Source organism: Lampris incognitus, chromosome 1, assembly GCF_029633865.1.
Source record: "Lampris incognitus isolate fLamInc1 chromosome 1, fLamInc1.hap2, whole genome shotgun sequence".
In the NCBI taxonomy this organism is placed as follows: Eukaryota; Metazoa; Chordata; class Actinopteri; order Lampriformes; family Lampridae; genus Lampris; species Lampris incognitus.
In genome coordinates, this window is record NC_079211.1 from 121,936,897 (window position 1) to 121,955,712 (window position 18,816).

General features: G+C 45.0%; 1 protein-coding gene across 5 annotated transcripts in view; it reads right to left on the reverse strand.

The window, feature by feature from the left end:
* Positions 1–14,636: 14,636 nt before the first annotated feature.
* LOC130108205 (ubiquitin-associated protein 2-like) overlaps positions 14,637–18,816 on the reverse strand; it is a 65,084-nt gene continuing 60,904 nt past the window's right edge. For all 5 annotated transcript variants that reach the window (XM_056275089.1, XM_056275081.1, XM_056275097.1 and 2 more), the window contains 2 exons: positions 17,482–17,673; positions 14,637–15,519 (listed from right to left, as the gene is read on the reverse strand). In XM_056275089.1, coding sequence (XP_056131064.1) covers positions 15,424–15,519; positions 17,482–17,673 — 288 coding nt within the window. In that variant the 3' untranslated portion in view covers positions 14,637–15,423. The remainder of the gene's footprint in view (positions 15,520–17,481; positions 17,674–18,816) is intronic.

Here is an 18,816-nt window from a genome sequence, read left to right on the forward strand (position 1 = left end):
CCACATCTACTGCCAGAACATCTTCCCTTAGATTACTTTGAGCTGCACTTTGTTGTGTTTGTTCCATTCCCGATGCTTGAATTTGTGCAAGTGTCATGGTTCTACCGAGTGAGAAGAGTTCGGTCAACGTCATCTCTGATTTCTGTAGCGCGTGACGCCGCATTTTATTACATGTGCACGTTTGAACGATCATAGTTTTGATCTCTCTTTCAACATCAGGAAACTCGCAAGTTGCTGCTAATTGCCGCAGCCTGGCGTGATAAGAGTCGAGTGTTTCCCCTGCTAATTGCTTGGCTTGTCTTAATTTGTAGGTCCCGTAGACTATGTTGATTTTAGGGGAGAAGTACTCACTCAGTTTGTCTTTTTCTCGTTTATAGTGCTTTGCTTCCCCGGTGTCAGTGAGGGTATCAAAGATGCCCTGTACGCCTTCCCCTGTATAATGTAGAAGCATCATACGCTTTCTTGTGTCACCCTTTACATCCAGAGCAACTACGAAGTTTTCAAAGCGTTGTAGCCACTTCTTCCACCGGACAGCTGAGTTCTGTTCATCACTTATATCAAAGGCAGAGAACGACGGCAATACAGCAGCCATGTTAGTGGAAAAAATCGAATCCTCGTCGCCAGTGTAAAGTTTTAAAATAATACCATGAAGCTGCGTTTTGGAATCTTTAGTGAAACGTGAATAACGACAACGGTATATCTGCTGGTGTATCCGTTAGCCATTGCATACTAACACACCTCCCTTACTCTCCCAATTCCCGGCTTAACACTTAACTTAGAGCGCCCCCTAGAGCGCCCCCTTGTGACCAGAATAAACATTACTAAACATGTTACATTACAACCCTCATGGACATTACAAGTATCAGCAATTACGTATTTTGCATCACCCATTATCAGTAGTCAGAGTATCAGAAATTATGTCTTTTCCATCATTCAATACCAGTACGCACCAGAAATTACAGTGCCTCTCAAAAGTATTTATGCAGTGGCATGCAAGTTTTAAATGCTAATGACAGCCTCAGAAAAGCTCAAAACCCTTTCTGAATAGTGTCAAAATGCTGTCTAAATTATTTAATCTAATATATTAATGTTCCTGTAAGTCGGGGGGTTACAGATCAAGTGCAGTATAGAAATCAGGAGGACAATTGAAGCGCTCCATATAATAGGGTAAGCTATGAGCCTTGTTATGTCATGTGACCAGCTTAATGAGATAACTGACCGAAAGTCGCCTCACTTTTGACAACTGTTAAATAAGAATTTGACATGACTATTGTGTCTGTCACCTTATTAATCGGTCACATGGCAAAATGAGGCTCACAGCTTACCCCGTTTTGTGGGTGTAATGTACCATGAATGGATCACTCTGTTAATTTCTATTACTAGACGTTGACCCCAACTTAGAAGAAACAAGAATTTATTAGATTAAAAATTTAGACACCATATTGAAGCTATTGAGAAAGGGGTTTGGCCTTTTAAGGCCACACCACTGCGTAAATGATTTTGAGGCACTTTATGTATTTTACAGACCATTTCTCCAGTACGTAGAGTTCCAGAAATTGTGGATTTTCCATCATTTCAATCCCAGTTTCAGAGAACCATATTTTTTTTAATCATTGCGTACCAGTAGTCAGATTAGGTGGTTTAACACCAGATCAGGGGCAGAGGCTATGCTAATAATGTGTTTCACTTTTTCAGTCCATGATGAAGGTGATGAGATCAGGAAGAAACCACCAGTGGTCATAACACAGTCACAGGCACTGAGCAGGGGCCTCTGCTGAATACATGTAGATTTCAACCCAAAGAATTTACTCCAGAGACTTTAGTTTTTATCCACTACACTACTGGCGTGGTGGGTAAATCAGCGATCCGTACCAGTATTACATATTTTGCAATGTTCAGTAGGCTACTAGTGCATGATAATGAGCAATTATATCAGGGACACTTGAGAAACATTAGGCCTACCTGTTTCGAGGTTTGGCAGCATCAGTTCTGTATCGGGGCTCTTGTCTAGTTTATCTCAACACTATGCACACACTGCCTCGGCTCAGGCTCAGGCCTGTCACTCAAGCCATCCCATATGACAATTTGACACTGTTTACATTTGCCTGATTTCTGTCAACGGTTATACATGGCTTGGATGTGCTATACAACTGATTTCCACATATCAATACCTTACAGACTCTCGGATTGCTCTAGGTAAGTTAGTTTATCAAAAAATTGTAAACACTGAAATGAACTCACTGAGTGCAAGTAGGAATAAGCTGAGGGGGCCCAGCCCAGCCCCTGTATCTTCACGGTCCAAACTGCCCCCCTTTGTGCATCCTGTCGAAATAAATGCATCATACAGCCTTGTCCGAGCTGAATGGAACAGCCCCAAGCCGCACAACTCACCATTTCTCCTTCAACTGCTACAAATCGGCGAGAAATGGGCCGAAAATGCAGGAAAAATCATTGAAACGTCATGATGACAGAGCCAGACGTTGGTAGGCAACATGGCGTCCATCAAGCACGTGACAGGCTCTCAGCCAATCACAGCACGTGTTGCAAAGCTCAAATGCGGGCCAGACTCTCTTGTATGGTGCTGTCCTGGTCGCTGCACTAGTGCCTCCTCTGGTCGGTCGGTCGGGGCACCTGTTTGGGGGGAGGGGGAACTGGGGGAATAGCGTTATCATCCCACGTGCTATGTCCCCCTGGCGAAACTCCTCACTGTCAGGTGAAAAGAAGCGGCTAGCAACTCTACGTGTATTGGAGGAGGTATGCAGTAGTTTTCAGCCCTCCCTGGATCGGCAGAGGGGGTGGAGCAGCGACCGGGACGGCTCAGAAGTGTCATGGTCTGTGATCTGGGCTCTCCCATCCCCTGATTGGTGCTTTAATTCACCTGCGCCCGTGTTCCTGAATGACCCGGATTGCTCGGCTTCACTCAACCTCCCCTGTCTCCAATTGGCTGGCCGGTTCCTGCACACCTGTGCCCAATCTCCCTGATTGGCCTCCCTGGGTATATATGTCCCTTGGTTGCTCTGGCGCTTTGCTGTGAGCTTTCCCCGCTGTATGTCGTTTTCCCTGTAATAAAAGAGTTGTCAGAACTGGTTGTCTCCACCGTCTGCATTTGGGTCTTCTCTGCTACACCCGTGACCGTACGAACCGACCAGTATGGACACAGCAGATGGTTCGGCGTACCGGAGGCAACGTAGGCCGAGGCCGGTGTCTGGGGTGAATGGCCTCTTGCGAGGGGTTGTTCGGCTGGATAACCAGCAGCCTGCCTCCCGGTCTGCTGGCACTATATACCCGCTAGCCGCCAGCCTGCCAACCACCCGGTAAACCACCGATCGAGGGATGGTGCCGAGCCGGCTCCAGCCCTGGACCCATTCTGGGGAACCCGCCTGGCCAGGGGAGGTCCCCAGAGTCTCCGCCAATCCCCTGTTCCTCAGCAGCCGGCCAACATCCTGTCCCACTATCAGTCACTGGCCACACCGGCCGACTCCTTCTACAGGTTCCTGTTTGGCCGGCCACCTCAGCTGAACTGTTGGGCTCGGCTGCCCAGCGTCCCCGAGCCTCAGCTGCCCAGCATCCCCGGGCTGCCTCCGAAACCTGCTCCACGAGTGGCTGCCGGGCCGCCTCCGAAACCTGCTCCACGAGTGGCTGCCGGGCCGCCTCCGAAACCTGCTCCACGAGCGGCTACTGGGCCGCCTCCGCGTTCTGTGTCCCGAGCGGCCCTCCCGCCACCTCCGAGTTCAGTCTGCCCCGCGGCCGTCCTGCGGCCTCCGAAGTCTGGTGGGTCAGAGCAAAGTGCAGGGCAGTGGCAATGACATACTCTGTAGACCTCTTGGGACGGTAGGCGAGTTCATGGGGGGGGGGGTAGTGTTTTTGATGTGAGCCCGAACCAGTCTCTCAAAGCACTTCATGGCAATGGGGGTGAGTGTTATGGGTTGGTAGTCATTCAGACATGTGGGTGTTGATTTCTTAGGGACAGGAATGATTGAGGTGGTCTTAAAGCAGGGGTGGGCACTGTTATCCAGAAAGGGCCAGTGTGGGTGAAGGTTTTTTTTCCAACCAAGCAATTATACACCTGTGTCTGTTACGTTCCCCGTTAAAGGTCCAGGGGATGGGGGGGGGGTGAAAATGAAAAAGTATTCCGGGGGAATAAGAAAGATGGGAGGCGGAACCAGGTGTAAAAACAAACGGGTTTATTAACAAAACTACGCCTATATATATATATATATATATATATATATATATATATATATATATACAACAAAAGATCTAAAGACACTGGCTCTTAAATAACAAGGATTAGGTAGCAAACAAACGTAGATCAGACTGAAAAAATAAACGAAAACGGCACGTTTCACCCTCCTTCTCAAGGAGTTAGCACATGTTTCACCCTTCTTCTCGAGGAGTATTGACTACAAACACAAGAACACTCTCTCTGGCTGCCAACAATGGCCCACTGGCACTGCTGGGCGTCTCTCTCCAGCATACCCCGCTGATGAGGGATTGGAATAACCTGGGCTCAACCAGCAGCTCCACAGGGGGCGGGGCATTACCTGGAGAGGGAAAATTACACAGACACAACACACACCCTAGGGCCGTAACATACACAACACATGGCACTGGGGCCATAACTTACACAACACAGGGCACTGGGGCCATAACAGTCTCCTAATCAAGTTCCTCAGCAAAGACTCCACTGGTTGATTAGTGGGATCAGGTGTGTAACTGCTTGGTTGGAACAAAAACCTTCATTCACACTGGCCCTTCTGGATAAGATTGCCCACCCCTGTATTAAAGCATGCCAGGACTATGGATTGGGACAATGAGAGGTTAAATATAGTTGTGAAGACCTCAGCCAGCTGGTCGGAGCATTCCCGGAGGACCCGACCTGGTATGTAAAAGATTTAAAATTGTGTTTTAATTATGTTGTGGTTATTCTTGTTGTTTTGGGGGGTTTGACTCAGACTAAGTAGGAGACCGTTTACTAAGTGACTCTCGGACCCTGACTGAACTGATCTCGCCACTTCGGACATGGGGGCTGGGGGCTCGTTACGTTGTAGTCAGTTCTGGCCGGTGTGAATAAAATGGCACCCCCGGGATTGTACGGCGGCATATGGGGCCGGGAGTTGCGATTAAAAAGAGATCTCTGCCTCTCGACTCATTCTTCCACGCCGACTCGCCACAATACTTTTTATTTTCGTCGGCAGCCCCTTACTTAAAACATCTTCCCGCGCGCCTCAATATTATTCAATTTATTGTCAGTAAAAACAATGTACAGGCACATGTTAAAAATGAAATGAGAGCTGTGGCTTTACCAAACGGTGCAAGACAGACACAAACACAGCAAACACAGTGTAAGATATACACACATGAAGACCAAAAGCTAAAACAAGTTAAAAGAGCTGGAGTACAAAATATTTAAAAATATCTACAGACATTCAGTGGGTAGCCAGGTTCAGGTGGGCAACAGCTCGGGGAAAGAAGCTGTTTTTGAGCCTGGTAGTACGGGCTCTGAGGCTGCTGTAGCGCCTCCCAGAGCGCAGGGGGGAGAACCGTCCATGGTTGTGGTTGGTGGGATCTCTGCTGATGCTCAGACCCCTTCGAAGGCAGCGTTTGTGATAAATGTCTTTTATGGCTGGGAGCTGGATACCAGTGATATGCTGGGCCGCCTTGACGACCCGCTGCAGAGCTTTCTGGTCTACTGAGGTGCAGTTGCCGTACCACACTGAGATGCAGCTGGCCAGGATGCTCTCTATGGCGCAGTGGTAGAAGTAAAATACTATGCAATATTTCATATTTGTGTTTCTGCCCTTCCTCGATGAAGTCAAAGTTCAAAGTGAAATGTATGACTTTTGATTCAAGTTGACTTAATATTTCAAACCCCTATTTGAATTTGTTGGTGTCGGGTGCTGTGCTGAACTGTCTCCGTCTCTTGCTGTATGTCTGGAATTATTGATTTATACATACAAATTGTGCATACCGCATTGCTGTAATTGTTTCTTGTAGCACGATGCCCGGAGAATGCCACTTTTCAAGCCCTCGGAGGGTTTCTAGGCAATTCTCCTTAACATTATTTTTCAAATTATATATGGTATCTTTTTTTTAAATGTTGGTATAAATAAACCAAACCACAATTCAAAATCTACTTCATAACTATTATGCTGAAAAGTTAACACTGTGGCACGTTATACTGCTACCATCAATAAGAACCCTTTGTGCTAATTTATTGAGGAAGGTTTTTTGAGGGAAGTTACGGCTGCTCTGGAGTCAAAGTTGAAAGGGGGCTCTATCAGGTCAGTCTAGATCTCCCCCTTTTTCCCTTCTCGTTTTTCTCTTGTCCCCCACCACCACCACCACACCTGGCTATTTTCGCGTTCTCCTACCTCTTCCTCATCCACTCCCTTATTCTGGCCAGGAAGGTGGAGAATGGTTACCGAGCCTCCGTCTTTTCCTTCAGCAGGGCTGCCAAGTTCATGTAGCGATTTTGGGGGGGGGGGGCAGCCCGGGAACTGCCGCACCCGGGACGCGAACCCGAGTCTCCCGTACCACGGGCGACTACGTTAACCAGTCGACTAAAGGGTCCGACCCCTTCGCTAAAGGCTAGTGAGTCTATTTATCCGTGCACGTTACATTAATCTCTGCCACTTTGCTATTCATTTGCACCTGGCAGAGATGCTGCTGTTCCACCAGCAGATCCTGTTCAGCCTTCTTTTTGGCCTTGATGAGACAGGCTCTCTTCCTGCCACTGGCAAAGTTGATTCGCCAGCTTTTGGTCAGCCTGACTCAGGGAAGCTTCGGTGTTTTCTAAATTGTCCTGTTGAGCCGATTGGGAGATCGGGCACCTTTCCAGTACATTCGGAACCTCCTCTTGATCTTGATGAGGAGTTTGCAGCTCATCTGCTTTGGGAGCTTCCTTTACAAGGACTTCTTTGTCCCACTGCAGTCTCTCTAGCTCCTGGAGGAGTTTCTCCTCCTTCTCTGCCCAGTTCCTCAGATTCAGAGCCAGCAGCCCTTTAGCCTCATCTTGAGCCTTGTTGACATCTGGGACCTTTGGCCTCGCTCTCCATCACCTGTAGCTTCAGGTCCATGATGGTCACCTTGTTCGTTAGCGATGCCAGCTCACTCGCGGCGTATTCTGTTTTGAGTGTTTTCTGCAGCTCCTCCTTCTCTCTTTGAAGGACCGTCTTCTCCATCATGCAAGCGTAGAGATTGCCACTCTGCAACCCCAACTGTCTAGATGTCTGTGAATGTTCTCATTCATCCAGGTCATGGTTATCCAAAGGAGTTGAATCAAGTGCAACTGGACTTGGTATATATCCGTGAAGACGTTTCGCCTCTCATCCAAGAGGCTTCCTCAGTTCGTGCCTTTCTGACTAGACGACGCTAGTCTGACTGGCTGGTGATGAGCCTCAGAATGTATCCTCTTGGAGTCGTTGTCAGAGCTATAGATGTCCATGGCTCTTTGTGTCCCGATGTTTACCAACGCCCGTCGCTAACAGAGCCATAGATATGAGTGGCTCTTTTGTGTACCGATGTTTGGCCGCGCCTGTTGCCATTGGAGCTATTGATTTGCATTTGTTTAGCAGCGACGGTCATTGGGGGTGTTAGTTTCGACTTCATTATTCAGTGGTCATGAGAGTCGTTGGAGCCGTTAGTGACCGACTGTTGTTCTTGGAGGCTAGGCTTCTTGAGTCTCCTGGGTAGAGATGAAAGGACGGCATTGTAAGTGGGAGATAGGTGGTGTCGCAGACCTCCTCCTCTGTTGAGGGATGGTTTTTCCAGTTTCGCATAGATGGCTTCCTTCACCCCTCTTTCAAACCATTTATCTTCTCTGTCCAAAATGTGTACGTTGCTGTCCTCGAAGGAGTGTGTCTTCTCCTTTAGGTGTAGATAGACTGCTGAGTCTTGTCCTGAGGAGTTTGGCCTTCTGTGTTGGGCCATCCGTTTGTGTAGTGGTTGTTTGGTTTCTCCTATGTATAGGCAGTGCAATCCTCATTGCATTGTACAGCATACACCAGATTGCTTTTTTGGGTGTGTGGTACACGGTCTTTGGGATGAACCAGTCTTTGTCGGAGTGTGTTGCTGGGTTTGAAGTATACCGGGATGCGGTGTTTGTTGAAAATTCTCCTGAGTTTCTTGGAGACCCCAGAAACATACGGGATGACTGTGCTATTCCTTCTGTTCCTTTTCTCCTCGTCGCTCACCTGGTTGGTCTTTTTGGAATGTTTTGCAGTTTTCACAAAGGTCCAGCTGGGGTAGCCGCAGGTTTTTAAAGCTCCCCTCAGGTGTTTGTGTTCTTCTCATCTGGCCTGAGTGCTGCTGGGCACATTGTCGGCTCTGTGTTGCAAAGTTCTGATGACGCTCAGTTTGTGTTCCAGAGGGTGGTGTGAGTCGAAAAGTAGATATTGGTCTGTGCATAGGTTTCCTGTAAACCCCAATGTGAAGGCTCCTGTCTTCCCCAATGTGGACGTCACAGTCCAAGAAGGGCAAACTATTGTTCTTTACGTCTTCCCTTGTGAACTTAACGTTCTTGTCCACTGAGTTGACATGTTTGGTAAATGCTTGCACCTCTTGTGTTTGGATTTTGACTCATGTGTCGTCCACATATCTAAACCAGTGGCTCGGAGGTGTTCCTCTGAAGGAGTTCAGGGCCCTGTGTTCTACCTCTTCCATATATAAGTTGGCCACAATGGGCGATACTGGTGAGCCCATTGCACAGCCATGTTTCTCTGTAAAACTGGCCCCTGAATTGGAAATATGTAGTGTTCAGGCAAAGGTCCAGTAGTTGGCAAATCTGGTCTGGGCTGAGGTTGGTCCTATTGTGGAGGGTGTCGTCCCGTAGCAAATGTTGCCTCACAGTTTCCAAAGCCTCCATGGTTGGGATGCAGGTGAATAACGAGGTCACATCGTAGGATACCATGGTTTCATCCTTTGGACAACTGTCTAGACAGGGCCAGCTCCTTTTTCAATGTGTCACCCTGCAAGCTCACCCCTTTCTTCAGCTGGGCAGTATCTTTGTGGTTTCGTCAGGGAAAATCCTTCATCTTATAGCAAGCTTTCATAAAGTTTTAAGACGAAATTTAAAAGAAGCTAGAGACTTGGTTTGTCTTAGTTCAATAGGAAGAGTTCCATAGTGTGGGGGCTCTAACAGCAAAAGCCCGATCACCGTTTGTCATTCTGCACTTGAAACGACGGGCGCGTGGCACGAGCGACTCTAGCGAGGCAGAATCGAAAATAACAGAATTAAAAGTCTCGCTGGACTCAGGCACCCTCTGCTGGTGCAAGGGGCATGCATTCATTCATGCTGTCTTGCATTGAAGAGTAAATACACTGATATTCACCTCTCCTCCCAGACTTACAAAATGGTTGCGTTGAGTCAAAAGACAGCAAATTTTAACACCCCCCCCCTCCCCCATAACTAGTCACTCAATTCGACCACTTATTATAAACATTGTCGCAGGCTGCTCTGCTGCTGTTTAACTGCTTCGGGCCGTCTCACCATTTCGATCGCTCTCTGTAGCGTGAGATTCTTATCTAGCTGCATACACTCGGACAAATGCATATCGGAAAGTCCTACAACTAACCTGTCCTACAACTAATCAGCTCCTCGCACAACGTTCCGTATTTGCAATGTTCTGTCAGTGAATATAGCGCCGTCACGTTTTGTTGGATTCTTGTTCTTTTTATCATTTGTTGTTGTGTTTTTTGTTTAAAATAATTACATTTGCTTTGTGTTTTATTTATGCTTGGTCATTTTTTTCTTTGTTTTGCATGTTCGAAATAAAGACATTTGAATATTTCACTTCCTGTGCAGATGGCATCAACGACAGAAGAGACATCTCCTGGCTCGCTACCAACAAGACCCCCCCCCCCCCGCCATTCTTTCCATATCAAATGTCAAACAAGAATCTCTCAAAATTGTCAAGGGGGCAGCTAAATCTGATGTCAACATTGTCCTTTATCTGACCTGTGCCTTTCCACCCCTGTTCATACTTCTCCATGGGAAACTTTCTGCTGCTGTGGGGTACACGGATGAGCAGTTACTTCAGAAATACATAGCTCGACTATCAAACCCACCAGTGAACTTGACATTTTTCCCTTTTTTGCATGAACTGCACGTTTTACATGGTCCTTTGTGTGTCGAGTAAATGTCATCAACCAAGGAACCGTGAAACCAATTCAAAATAATCAGTGACTTCAAAAGTGTGTAGTAGAATACGCATCCGTATCGATGGAATTTAAATGCAAGGTTTCCACAAGACAGCATCACAAAAACAGGTATGCTCTCCACTGAAAAGGCTTCGAACACATTCAGACAATGGAGTCACCGTCAGACAGACGCATTTGTGTTTCCCATTGTGAGCGCTTCTGTGTCTGTCTCACTCAAACTGGGCCACCATATGGTCAGGTTAGGACTATAGACATGTCACGAGATTATAGTAATCTGATCACAACAGGGGGAAATGGTTGGAGAAAACATTTGTTAAAAGTGACGACTTCATGCATTACTTCTTATGAGCCATATGAAATAATGATGGGCTAAATTCATCATAGCAGCCAAGAACCTTTCTTGTGGCAACAATCTGACTTGGAATTGGTTACTCATTTATCTCCAGTGGTGGTACTTTTTTTTTCTCTCGCCATGGAAGGCTGAGAATATGCAAGTTTTCTTTCCAAACCAACTCTGCACGATCTGATTTCACTGACCAGTCTTTCTCCATCTTGTTGAAGGTGAATTAATCAGTAAAATGGTGTAGTGCTGGGTTGGAATGGAAACATGCATACACAGCCCTCAATGGCACATAGCTGAATATTACTGTTCTACAACTTCTGAAGGGAATGCAGTGTAATTTAACAAATAATGCATGTTGTAATACAACATATTATAGAGTGGATTAAAAATTCAACTAAATCGTTTTATGCATGACAATCACTGGATCCTCTGACATTTCAAAATATGTAGGTCAAGACGATGGGCCTCATGCAACATTTTCTCAGGTGTGTTGTTGCAAAGTGCTCAAGAGTGAGAATAAGAGTCACTGTTCAGATTTATGGAATGTTTAGCCCGGATTTGTGTCCATACGAGCCTTGAACCTTTGCCACTGGTTCATAAACAATGTGCCAATGAACCTTCAATTAATAGAGCCAACACCTCATAGACTCCAAGGTCAGTTGAGTTTGAGTGCATGCAAAATAAAATTTATTGGCGTGATCAGCTGATCAGGATTTACTTTTACATAATTTTCAATTCATCTGAGCCATTAGTAATATATCTGCATTTTATGTCTAAACACACACATCTCGGGCGGCATGGTGGCACAGAGGTGAGCACAGTTGCCTCACAGCAAGAAGGTCCTTGGTTTGAGCCCCAGGGTAGTCCAACCTCAGCGGTCGTCCCAGGTCACCCTCTGTGTGGAGTTTGCGTGTTCTCCCCGTGTCTGTGTGGGTTTCCTCCAGGGGCTCCGGTTTCTTCCCACAGTCCAAAGACGTGTTGGTCAGGTGAATCGGCTGTACTAAATTGTCCCTAGGTATGCGTGAGTGTGTGTCTCGGCCCTGTGTGATGGCCTGGTGGTCTGTCCAGGGTGTCTCCCCACCTGCCGCCTAATGACTGCTGGGATAGGCTCCATTGGTTGCTGTCCACTGAAATTAGGGGCGTGACGCGGGGCAGCATATATACACTGCTCAAAAAAATAAAGGGAACACCTAAAAACACAATATAGACCTCGATGAATGAAATATTTCAGCTGAAAATCTTTATTTATTAGACAGAGGAATGTGTTTAGAGCAAAATAACCTAAGAATGATCAATGGAAATCAAAATCATTAGCCCATTAAGGTCTGGATTCAGAATCATACTCAAAATCAAAGTGGAAAATGAGAACATAGGCTGATCCAACTTCTGTGGAAATTCTTCAAGACGATTCAAAATGAGGCTCAGTAGTGTGTGTGGCCTCCACGTGCCTGTATGCACTCCCTACAACGTCTGGGCATGCTCCTGATGAGACGACAGATGGTCTCCTGAGGGATCTCCTCCCAGACCTGGATCAGGGCATCGGTCAACTCCTGGACAGTCTGTGGTGCGACATCGCGTTGGCGGATGGTACGAGACATGATGTCCCAGAGGTGCTCGATTGGATTCAGGTCTGGGGAACGTGCAGGCCAGTCCATAGCATCAATGCCCTCGACATACAGGAACTGCTGACACACTCTGGCCACATGAGGACGAGCATTGTCATGCATGAGCAGGAACCCAGGGCCCACTGCACCAGCATATGGTCTGACAATGGGTCTGAGGATCTCATCCCAGTACCTAATGGCAGTCATGGTACCTCTGGCTAGCACGTAGAGGTCTGTGCGGCCCTCCAAGGACATGCCTCCCCAGACCATCACTGACCCACCGCCAAACCGGTCATGCTGGAGGATGTTGCAGGCAGCAGAACGTTCTCCACAGCGTCTGTCACATGTGTTCAGTGTGAACCTGCTCTCATCTGTGAAGAGCACAGGGCGCCAATGGCGAATCTGCCAACCAAGATGTTCTCTGGCAAAGGTCAATCGGGCTGCACGGTGTTGGGCTGTGAGCACAGGCCCCAATTGTGGACGTCGGGCCCTCATACCATCCTCATGCATTCTGTTTCTCACTGTTTGAGCAGAAACCTGCACATTAGTGGCCTGTTGAAGGTCGTTTTGTAGGGCTCCGGCAGTGCCCCTCCTGTTCCTCCTTGCACAAAGGACCAGATAGCGGTCCTGCTGCGGGGTTGTTGTCCTCCTGCGGCCCCCTCCACGTCTCCTGGTGTACTGGCCTGTCTCCTGGTACCTCCTCCATGCTCTGGACACTGTGCTGGGAGACACATCAAATCTTCTTGCCACAGCACACATTGATGTGCCATCCTGGATGAGCTGCACTACCTGAGCAACTTCTGTAGGTTGCATATACCGCCTAATGCCACCTCTAGTGGTGAGGGCACTAGCAAAATGAAAAACTAACCAAAGATCGGCCAGAAAAGATGAGGACAGGCAAATGGTCTGTGGCCACCACCTGCAAATCCATTCGTTATAGGGGTTGTCTTGCAAATTGTCTAATTTCCACCAGGTGGAAATAAGACAATTTACCAACAGGTGAAATTGATTCACAAATCAGTGTTGCTTCCTAACTGGACAGGTTGATATCTCAAAAGTGTGATTGACTTGGAGCTACATTGCATTGCTTATGTGTTCCCTTTATTTTTTTGAGCAGTGTAGTTTTTCTTTGTTTGAATCACATTAGCAGCTGATGAGTGCGCAACGCACAGAACAAGCTTGTACTGCTATGTATTAAAAGTTTTTTTCCTACATCTATATTGATATTCTGCTCATTTGTTGAGCACTTTTATCAACACCATTGATGGTTTCTGGAAGAAAAAAAAGAGCTATATATAGTATATATATATATGCTTGCTACATATTGTCTATGTATAAACTTATATACATTTATATTCAGGCCTGAATGTTTATGTTAAATAAAACAATCATTTGTGTGTTACTCAATAGATTTTATATCTTTTCTACATAGTGTTGAGCAACAGACCTACTGTACATGGGCTATAACAGGCTTGCATCACTTTTCAAATTTTGGATTTTACCAATGAATGAATCCAGAATGAAAAAACTGGTAAATGCCACAAGATTTCTTCAATTATTCTTACACACGCTTAAGTAATCTGTGTGTATTGTATGGTCTCAAGACACCCCTTGACTTGTTCATTTAAAACATAACTGCACCAACAGTCAATTACCACACCAACAGGGGGCATATAGATGTATCCAAAACTTGTCCATAGGCATGAAAACCTCCAATCAATGTAGTCTCTAGCCATGTATCCTTAGTGAAGATTGCATGTTTTAGAACAAAACCAACACAAAAAGCGAACCTAATCTTAAGTACCAAGCTGATCTTAAATTCTGTCACATTTTTATCAAAATTGGTGAAAAGCAAGGCATTCATTAAACTATGTACATGTTCCTTGTTTTTTTAGCAGTGGGTTTGGATTTTAAACAATATTAGAATTAAGTGTATGAAAAGCTGGCTGCTAGTGGTTAAGTGATTTGCTGCAAGGTTATTTCTTAAAAGATTCTCACTTTTTCAACCTAAAACTGAAGTCTAATTATTTGTTCACATTAAAGTCATACTAGCAAACAGTACTGCTGGAAAATATGAACACACATGCACTCCAATATAGAAAAGGCTTGGACCAGTCACAGTTCCAACTGCTCAGAACTTTTATTTAGAGGGAAATGAGGGTTAAAATTAAATTAAAATATAAAATTTAAATGAACAGGTCTGTCTTTGATGGGGTAATTAAACAAAAGGGAGAAGGCTCATGGGCGGAAACCCTCCACACGTCCAGAAAATAGAAAAGGGGAAGAAGAAACAAAGAAAAGGAAGACAACTATGGCTACAAAATGGAGTCTTAAAGGAATAATATGTAGCGACCGGGGGAGGCGGTCGCTCTGTCTGTCGATGGTTCTGCACTGGGGGAGCACAATGGCTGATGGAACTGTTGTTAGATTTAAAATTCTGTTTTAATGATGTGGTGTTCATGTTGTGTTGTTGTTTTGGGGGTTCGACTCAGACTAAGTAGAAGACCGTTTACTGACTGCCTGTAGGACCATCCCCCCAATGTCGCAACTGGCAACATCAGTCTGAGTCACAGTCCTATAGTCAGTCAGTAAACAGTCTTCTACTTAGTCTGAGTCGAACCCCCAAAACAACAACACAACATCATTAAAACGCAATTTTAAATCTAAGTCCCTTCAGCCATTGTGCTCCCCCAGCGCAGAACTACCGACAGTCAGAGTGACCACCTCCCCCGGTCACTACAATATTATTTGTGGATCTGGGGGCTGAGCCAGGTCATTCAGGAAGTTGTGTATAAAAAGGAAAAAAAAAGAACAAATGCAGTTAGATAATATTAAACCCCCTCCCCCCCAAATGTCCTCATATGCAGTCAGTGCTATAGCTCTCTCCTTTTCCTGGTGTCTTTCAGGGAGTTTCTGATCATTTTTCTTTTTCTCATTCACCATCGTTTATCTCGGACTGTCATAATGCAATGTCTCTTCCTGCAGCTTTGAGAATGTAAACAAAAAAAGTCCTTCAAAAATAAAATGCAGCAACCACATTTCATGTCCTACTATTACATATACAGTATATATATATAAATACATACATAAATATCTTACATGTACAACCAATTTCAAAAAGGGGGAGAAGAGAACCAAAAAAAAAAAAAAAAAAAGAGTTATGAGGACTTTGTGAAGACGGGGGGAGTGGGGCAAGGCGGCCTGGGGTTGTTTGTAGTTAGGGTAGTGTGTATTTTTTTTTTGTTTTAGCTTTTACAGAGGCGCCACACACAGAGCCATAATTGGGGGGGTTGGTGGTATGGGGGGTTGTATTCCTCAGTTGGCCCAGTAGGGGGAGCTGCCATAGCTTGACTTGCTGCCTTGGGTCTTTTGCTGCATGCTGCTCGACTGGTTGCGCTGACCAGGACCACCCTGTGAGAGAGACCAAGACCAGGTATGACGGTATCAGGGAATGTTTTTTTTTTTCTCCTTTCTTTTCTGAAGACTGAGTCAGTACACAAAAAGGAAAGGCATGACTAAAAATGACGGAAATTAGGGATGCACAATATTGAATTTTTGCCGATATGCGATATGCCGGTGTTTTCCCAACTCATTTTGGTCGATGGCCCGTGCCAATGGGCAATTGTTTCTGCATGTTTTTTTCCATCTAATTGCAGACGTCAAGTCTCTCCTGTAGTAGACTGAACTGAAACTGCTACACTGACCATGGAAGCTGCGTGGGCACCCGCGCTACTGTTCACTGTATTTATGCAGCTGGTCTTTTTATTTCTCTACATGGTCCTCCAACAGGTAAAAACTACATAGAGCTGTGTAAATAATGAGTACAATCTGTTTAAAAATGATTAAAATAAACATCTCGTTTTACCAGCGGCAATGCGACCCTGTGGGGTTTTTTTTTCATTGCACATTAAAATGAATCAATCAAATCGATGTGTATCCATGATCCTGTAGTTCAAATGATCTAGTTAATTCAGTACCAGTAAAGCATTTGTCACTCAACTTACCCATTTTCCAACGTAGCCTAACTTGAAATCTCCTCAGTAAACTCCTAAGAAAACACAGCTAGCAAAACAGACGCAATGCATTTGGTGTAACAGGGTAGAAAAACCCACTCCGCCCCACCAAAGGCTGATCCGTGGGTGCTCTGGTGTGCAAGCACCTATTGAAAAGGTTGAGCAACCACGGGGAAGACCTATCAAAAAATGAATGGATAAATAAACAATACCGTGTGCTCGTATGGTGTAGCCTGGTATAATGTGAAGCAGAGCAGTGTTGCATTTCATTGCCGTTTGTGTCTACGTCCGACAGACAACAGCATCCTAGTAAGCCCACATCATGGTAATTACTAAAGTACGCACAATAAAAGTGATTTTATGACAATTACCACCTTGGTGGGTGATGACCACTTAATTTGGGCACCAACAGGCAAAAATGTAAATCGGCGCCTATGCATGCCGCCTACGTGACGCATCACGTCCATGCCTGGTCAACGCATTGTGTGCGGTACTTAAGCGTTCATCTTATCAGCCTGTTATATCAGCATTTCAGGCTGATACAGACATTTCATTTTAAAGCCTTTATTGGCCGATATCATCGTGCATCCCTAACGGAAATTTTTCCAGAGAAAATCAGTAGCTACTTTCCCTTCCTTTACTCATTTAATAAAATATTTTCTATAGGCTTTTGCGTTAGCCAACAAACCTAAAAAATTAGTTGCGCAGTAATAAAAACGTACTGTAAAAACTGGGGTCTTCTGAAAATAATCCAATATTAAAATGTTTTAAAGTTACACTATGCAAGTTTGGCACAGTAACAGCACTTACTGGCTGTGAGCAATACTTCCTCAGTGTAGGTTCATCCAGGTCATAACCATGACCTGGATGAATGAGAACATTCACAGACATACTTCCTCAGTGCTTTCACTAAATATCGTGAGGTTTCAGTGGCATACATTAACAAATGTCAAGACACTGAAATGTCTAATATTTGTCTACCACCATGTATGTACTTATTCAAAACAAGTGAAGATGCAAAGTTAGTGCTTGTCCTTCCTTGGTGTGGGGGAGCCCCTCGTTGTTTGTTACTGACAAAATCGCTAGACCAGATATATGTGATAGAAAAGAAAACTGCAAGAGGGCAGGTCACACGAGACCACTTAAGGAGCTAGCAGCAAAACTACTCGGTGTAGTGATTGCCATTGGATGCAATCAGTTCTGTATAAAAGCAATAGCATTTCATAAAATTGCACAGTGTGGTTTTAAAGGCAGTGTTTCTTACAACACAACTTTGGAAATACACTTTCAGAGGCTCAAACTAACTGCGTGAGCTATTGTGAGAGTAGAATGTACCCTGTGCCTATAAACTTTGCTTTACCTGTCCATCCTGTGCAAGGTGGTGGTGCAGCAGCTGGGAGTGGGGCTGCTGGTGGGGGGGCAGGATGTGAAGGAAAGGGGCAGGGGCATAGCCAGGTGCACCTCCAGGGTTCAAGGGACCAGTTCCCCCGAGAGCTGAAGGAAGGCTGAAGGGAGGAGGGGTCCCAGTGTGGAAGCCCTGCTTGTCAAATGACTGACAAAATGAGAGAGGAGGAACAAAACAGGTGACAGTTACAATCAAACGTACGAGTCAAACATAACTTCTTTTATAGTTGTTTAATGTTAGATTGAATGTGATTAGAATGTCTATCTGAACTTCTCACCAAGTGAAATCCAATTTTCTGTGCAAACCAACTTGGTGAATTAAAATGATTCTGAACTTTCTGCAATTAATACCTAAATTCAGACTTGATTTTGACATGGGTGTAATAATACCTGACTAATGCCCATTTAATAACTGTTTAACTTGTACAGTTCCATTTGTATAGGTTGAAATGTGCTCCTGACCCAATGGCTAGAAATTTCTCTAGCACATAAATCTGTCTTGTAAAACCAATGTAAACATTTCCACTCAGGTGTGAGTTCAGGACTGCAATGATATGAGAGGGACAAAGCACCACAACCTGTTAACACTAGAACAACCAGGATTTCACTCCTACCTAAAATGACCATGCTGTCAAAACGACGACCAGTTTTTAAACTCTACATTCTGTCAAGATAAATACCCAATTGAAATATCAATGCATTGCATATGTTAGTAGGTCTGTTAGGAAACGACTGACACCAAAATTAACATTTTAACGACATGGTTGAACTTGAATAGAAACATTGAAAAAGTGAAAATATTACCTGAAAAACAAAACGGAAAACATATATCACTAATCTAACAAACGTAACAAGGCCTATAACACGTAAATGTAGAAGAAGAACTGAGAATAAATATTAAAAACTAAAAGAACGACCGTGGGCAGTCATTTTGACCACCGCGGTTTTAAAACTCTATAATTCTATCAAGATAAATACCCAATTGAGATATTAATGCATTACATATGTTAGTATGTCTGTTAAGAAACCAACACCAAAATTAACATTTTGACAACTTTAATACTATTTTTCAAACAATTTAAAATGGCCGCTGTCCAACGCCAGTAAATACTGCAACTCGTCGGTGGTAGTCATGGTGCGTCTGTAACCAGACATGTCGGCAATAATCAAAAATCAAATTTAGACTATTACTCTGCACTGGAGAATGCTAGTATGTTTCTAGGACGGAGCAATGAACTTCGCAAAGGAAACGATGCGACCGAAACACGTCATAAATAGACATGACGCGCAC